Genomic DNA, 6,625 nt, shown 5'->3' on the forward strand with positions numbered 1-6,625 from the left:
GCCCACTTACAAAGAAATAAAGGGTCTGCAATTTTTATGGTAGGGTTATTTTAATGGATAGAGACAGAATATCAACCAAAAAATCCAGAAAAAACACAATATATAAAGTTTTTATTTTTTTTAAATATTATTATTTATTTTTTTTAAATACAACTTCAGTTCTTGTTTGAAGATGTTAAAACCGGGTTTACATTTAGTATATTTTCATTTATGGACATAAAACCTTCCAATAAAGTAAATGTAATTTCTGATCCGCAAACCTCTGCCTCTTTTAGCTCTCGGTCTCACGCCACTCTCGCGAGACGCGCAAGACAGCCGTAGCAACGAGGTCTCGCGAGAAGCGCCGCGATCACAGCAACAAGACAACCAAAATAAAGTGAGCACAACAAACCCGTAGCGAATGATGGCGGCGTCGCTGCTGCGCCGGGACAAGAAATCCACCGCCGCGCATCTGAAGGCAGACCTGAGGAGGAGCGACAACAGCTCGGGGCTGCGGCAGCTGCAGGAGCTGCTGGATAGCGTGCTGCACCCGGAGCGGGGCTCGGACCCGGAGGCGCTGGACTGGTGTAAATGGCTGCTGGCTGGAGGCGACGGCTTCGACGAGTTCTGCCGGGCCGTCCGCTCCTACGATAACGCCACCCTCTGCGGGCTGGTGTGGACCGCCAACTTCGTGGCGTACCGCTGCCGGACCTGCGGCATCTCGCCCTGCATGTCGTTATGCGCGGAGTGCTTCAATAACGGCGACCACACGGGCCACGACTTTAACATGTTCCGGAGCCAGGCCGGCGGGGCCTGTGACTGCGGGGACGGGAACGTGATGAGAGCGAGCGGGTCAGTAGCCACTCACAGACCGACTGGGGCTGTGTCTCAAACCCTGGACCGCGTTTAGGCGCATCCCGGGCCAGCCGCAGATTTGGGCGTCATCGCATAACGTTAGGCGCTCGGGCTTCTGGAGATCTTCTCGACATTATTATTATTATTGAGCATCACAACACAAGCATATCGCAAATGTGACCCTGGACCGCAAAACCAGTCATAAGAGTCAATTTTTTGAAATTGAGATGTATACATCAGCTGAAAGCTGAATAAATAAGCTCTCCATTGATGTATGGTTTGTTAGGATAGGACAATATTTGGCTGAGATGCAACTATTTGAAAATCTGGAATCTGAGGGTGCAAAAAAATCTAAATATTGAAAAAAAATCACCTTTAAAGCTGTCCAGATGAAGTTCTTAGCAATGCATATTACTAATCAAAAATTGACGGTAGGAAATTTACTAAATATCTTCCTGGAACATGATCTTTACTTAATATCCTAATGATTTTTGGCATAAAAGAAAAATGGATAATTTTGACCCCCACAAATATACTGCTACAAATATCCCCCAGCGACTTGCTCCAGGGTCACAAATGACGGGCAGAATTTAAGGGTCATAGTCTCCAGCCTGACGTGAGGACTACATAGACAGCATTTTAATAGCGCGACGCTGTAGGTGAACTCGTATCATGGAAATCAAAGTCTTAAACGGTGTAAGCTAAGTCTACCCCGTCTGTTTCCCCTTCCTTCCTGTGTTCCAAATCCACAGCATTGGTGTCACTTTTATAGGTGCGTTCCGGTTCAGCTGCATGTTGGGCCTCGCAAGAGCACTCCTAGTCCCAAGCCTAGCGACACATTGTTTTTGTGAGTTATAGTACAGGCACATCCAGAGCTAGAAGCTGTTTTGGGGATTATATCATACAGTTGCCTGTCTTGACCTTTTATTATAATTATGATGATTGTTATTTATATTTAAAGCATAACAGTCTGTCTATTATTGTTAACTAAAACTTAACTTGCATTTTAAAAATATATGTTATGTCAGCTAGTAACGAGGAAATATTTTTCGTATTTGTTTAGTGTAAGTTGAAGTGCTAAAATAATACAAATGATAAACAAAACAGCTAAAACCGTAATATTAACGTAAAACCAAAATAAAAACGGAATCTAATTCACAATATTAATAAAAATATAATAGTGTATTAATGATGATAAAATAACACTGATCATAAGATCTGCAGCAATCAGCCGCAGCACCTAGCATGCTGACTACCCGTACAACTTTGTGGTTGCATGATATATTGGGTGAATTCTAAGTATGCAGTATTTGGGAGTGTAATAATCTCAAACCATGTACGCTGGCTGTCTAGTCATCATTATAAGCACAATTGTTTGTCCTCATAACAGTGGCTGGTTGATATCACATTATAGTTGCAGTCTGGCTCAGCAGCATCATAGGAGTACCACAAATAAGCAGAGATTGTGCATCGCTTAATGAGCCGTCTACCTAGACAGTGTTTTTGGAATCCATGTATTGGCACATCCCGACTAGTGTTTTTTGCATAATAGTATCAAAACTTAATGAGCAGACTCACCAATTAAGGACAGCATTACTGGGTATCAGTGTTTCTAAGCCTGCTGTATTTCTGTGCATCATATTCTCAACTTAAGCTAGAGACCTGAGTGACTACCTAGGGCAGTGATCTCCTGCAGAGATTTGATTTGATCCAACCCTGATAAAACTCACCTGCCTGTAGCCTTCTAGTAGTCTTGAAGACTGTGATTAGCTGGTTCAGGTGTGTTTGATTAGAGTTGGAGCTAAACTCTGAAGGAAAGTGGCCTGGAAGGGCCAAGTTTGCCCATCGCTGACCTATCACATCATGTGTGTCCAACCTATTGTGCCATCCTGAATTCACACCATTTGTGGGCATTGTCACAAACTTACCTAGACAGAAAGAATGAAAACACTGGCGTGTTCTAAATAGGGTTGCAAAAAGGTGGACCATTTCCAGTAAAACTTTGGTTTATACCAGGGTTCCTCAAATCTTGCCCTGGAGGGCTAATGCGCTGCAGAGTTTAGCTCCAACCCTGATCAAACTCCCCTACCTGTGATTTTCTAATGATCCTGAAGACGTTGATTAGCATGCTCAGGTGTGTTTGATTAGGGTTAGAGCTAAACTCTGCAGGAAAGTGGATCTCGTGGACCAGATTTGAGGATCCCTGGTGTATACCATAGGTGTTTCTGGGCACTAAAGACATGTTCCAAATCAACAAAATATTTGGGTGTTAAAAATGACCAGAATTCCCAGCATTTTATGCACCAAAAATGGTGTAGGATTTTCTTTGGAACAATTTTCACCCAGAAATTGCTAGTAAATTTCACTAATAATTGTATGTAATACATTGATTAAATGTGACCTTTTGAAGTAGAAAGATTTAAAAAGTCCTGTAAAGCAGACAGTTTTGAAAAATAATTTTTACAGTGTTGTTTCTTTCCGAATCAACACGGTTCAAATGTTGAGTGTGCCAACTGGTTTGGTTTTGGGCACAGCTGTGCATTGATTGAGATATATATATATGCGCACTAACATAAGGGCCGGTGTGTTGGGGGGGGGTAATAGTGTAGAGTGGGCTGTGGCACCTGATCACTGCCTTACAGAGAGTGACACAGTCTGGGTTATTTTTAACCCACCCACAGGGTCAGTGACAGGTCTCTTCCCTTCCTCCTCTCACACTGCACAGGGCCTACACTTTAACGTTTATGCTGTGAGATAGATAGATAGACAGACAGACAGACGTGTGGAGGTTCACAAATGGGGGAACAAATATGACTGCTGTCAGCTGGAGCTCAAAAGATTCGCTGTATTTGATCAATGTTCTGCTGTACAGGAATGAGGATATTGCCAGTTTTATTCTTGGAAGGAGTGTAGTGTGAAAAAAAACAAAAAAAACATCAGCTCCACTAACACTTTTGCTTTTGCTATGGAGAGTGACATCAAACTACTTGCATGTTCTTTCGGATTCAAAGTGACTGTCCACTAGACCCAGCCTTCTCTATTCTTATTTAAAAATCCACGGTCTCGCCTTAGCCATGTTCACTGAAGATATTAACTGTGTGTCCTCCTTACAGCTTAATCTTTAGGTTATCAGTAGCATGTGCCATGACAGGTGCTATAAATGCTAAAACAGCACTGTGGGGTTCCAGAGCTTAATTAAGCCATGCACTGAAATGCTTTGTCATTCATTTAGTTTTCTCTTAGCTGCTAAACTAAACCAAAAATAGTTTATTTAATCAATGAATTAATCAAATTGATCTAATAAGTCTCAAAAATTGCTACTGCTTGGACTGAGCCGGCTATAGCAGTCTATCACGCCACATTGGAACGCGTCAAAAAGTGTAACTAAACATAAGTTTTGTGAGCGGTTTCATATCAAAACTAACAATTGCAGTTATTGGATGGGAGAAGCACTACAAGTCAGAAACAGACCGTTTCTACCATCAGAAACAGCTTAGACTAATGGGATTTAAGCATCGATATTGGTTTATCAAAATTAAGATCAATTAAAATCCCAAAATCAATATCGTCAACCCAGCCCTGGTGTGCGCACAGCTGACGTTTACCTGTTGTAGCTTGTCCTCGTTGTGTGCACAAAATAGATGCTGCAAAGTCAAAACGCCACATCAGAAAAGTGCTAATTCAATGCTGCTGTTTCAGCCCTCCAAAACCATTTGGTCATTCATCCGCCTCCTTGTCTTTAGTGGAACATCCACATCTCAAAATCCAATCAACAATCGATGTGTAGAATCTAGTCCTCGCTCTGCATTTGTTTTTACAGTTTCATTAAGCCTTTATACATGTATAATATGTAAAAAAGATCTGTCACTGCTTGGATTTCATTGTGACTTTAATAGCTGGTATTTTTGTGAGGGAAATACACTACCCATAATTCTGAACAGAGATTGACCAATCAGAGAAGTCGCTGTTACCATGGAAAAGAAAACCGCAAGAAATGAACTCCGCAGCAGCCACTGACTCCCATGAAGCATTGTGTTTGGTGTAATCGAGACTTTCTCTCCACACTCCCAGTCTACTTGCATATTTCTATCAGTGTTGGGAGTAACGCATTACAAAAGTAATAATATTGCAGTAGTATATTACGTTTTGCTGTAACGCAGTAATATAACGCATTACTAATAAAATTTGGGTAATATTATTACTCGTTACAATATCAGTAACGCAAGTTACAACAACATATTTTAACTCAAAATTAAGTGGTGAATTTACCAACACTGCAAAACAAAAAAAAAGCTGTCGGAGAGAGCTGCGGGGTCGGAGAAGAGAAAAAAGTCAGCGGTCGAGCGCACACAAGCAACAAAAATTAAGTTTAACTAAAAATAACAAAATCTGTTTTTATTAAATCATAGTCTATATGTCAAATATTTGACTTGAATAGCCTAATTAACAGATTAACAAAACAAAAGGACAAGACTGAGAGATATGCTGCTGAGTTTGTTTGGCGCGGCGCTCTACGAAAGTCCACGGAAAGGATCGTGCGTACTGCGTAGTAGCTACAGTCGGTGCCGTTCAGCCTGAGCTCGGGGGGGGGGGGCTAAAAAACTAATTAAATTGAGTGAAAATAATGAATGCCTATAAGCTTCAGCATACAAATTCAGCCACCTTTACATACAGCAGCTTTGAAAAAGGCAATTTAAAATTATTTTTTTCTGTGGTATAAACTTCTTATATGCCGCTGTTATTAGTAGGGCTGCACGATAAATCGCATGCGATATTTAATGCGCATCTTGTCAGAAAGCCGGTTCTGTAATCAGCGGTAAATCTCCATCACCTGCGGGCTTTCACATTGAGCAGCATTATTTACACCGAGCCGTTGTTCACTGACGAGCTGCGCAAAACCACGTTCCTATTCGCGCGATTTTTTTTGTGCAGCTCGTCAGTGAACAACGGCTCGGTGTAGTTAATGCTGCTCAATGTGAAAGCATGCGATTTATCGTGCAGCCCTAGTTATTAATGCCAACTGCCAAATATGACACTTACAAATTAATACAATTTTTGAACACGCATAGAAAAGAGAGAAAGATTTTATTTAATTTTATTTTTTTACACATCTATTTAGTCATTTTTTCTGACCATCAAGTGTCAGTCACTCTCAATGCCAACTGGCAGGAAAACATGGTATATTCTAACCATTTTTTTTACAATAGATAAAGTGCCGACAATTCATTCAACTAATTCCACACAGTGGCATATCAGACGGGCACACACTGCGGGGGGGCCCCGTGCTGAGATGCGTCGTATCATGTGTCGACGATAGCTAGAGATATTGTCAAAACAAAGCATCAAAAATTGGCAATATTAAGAGGATTTAGCATTTCCAAGTAATGTAGGCCTGTTACATTCTTCTTATTATTAGGCCTATTATTATTATTAGGTTACTTTTATTATTAAATTACATGAAATTATTGCGCCGCAATAATTTCGTAGCGCATTACCGTATGGCACGCTGTGAGGGTAATTAAAATTTAGGCTATTAGCTTAGGCTACTCATTGAAAATGTTTTTTTTAAACAGGTCTTTTAATTTATACAATTGAATTATAGGCCTATTATTAAAATGATTAACACTGCAGGCTGCATCAATGAAAATTAAGAGCAACTTTATTTCGTGCACAGATTTTCAAAAACAACCTGTTTAACGCGAAATACGTTTCTTCTCATGTTTTTCACTATAAGGGCCACAAGAGAAATATTAAGGGAATAATTTAAGACAGTTGTATACCATCTCTGTTG

General features: G+C 40.6%; 1 protein-coding gene across 1 annotated transcript in view; it reads left to right on the forward strand.

The window, feature by feature from the left end:
- The first annotated feature begins 370 nt into the window (after positions 1 to 370).
- Positions 371 to 6,625, forward strand: part of LOC107559535 (E3 ubiquitin-protein ligase UBR3-like) — a 33,916-nt gene continuing 27,661 nt past the window's right edge. Inside the window, exon 1 of the mRNA XM_016243392.1 lies at positions 371 to 831. Within this exon, the coding sequence (XP_016098878.1) occupies positions 401 to 831 (431 nt within the window). The 5' untranslated portion in view covers positions 371 to 400. The remainder of the gene's footprint in view (positions 832 to 6,625) is intronic.

This window comes from Sinocyclocheilus grahami, unplaced genomic scaffold (assembly GCF_001515645.1).
Source record: "Sinocyclocheilus grahami isolate Dianchi unplaced genomic scaffold, SAMN03320097.WGS_v1.1 scaffold690.1, whole genome shotgun sequence".
NCBI classification, from domain to species: Eukaryota; Metazoa; Chordata; class Actinopteri; order Cypriniformes; family Cyprinidae; genus Sinocyclocheilus; species Sinocyclocheilus grahami.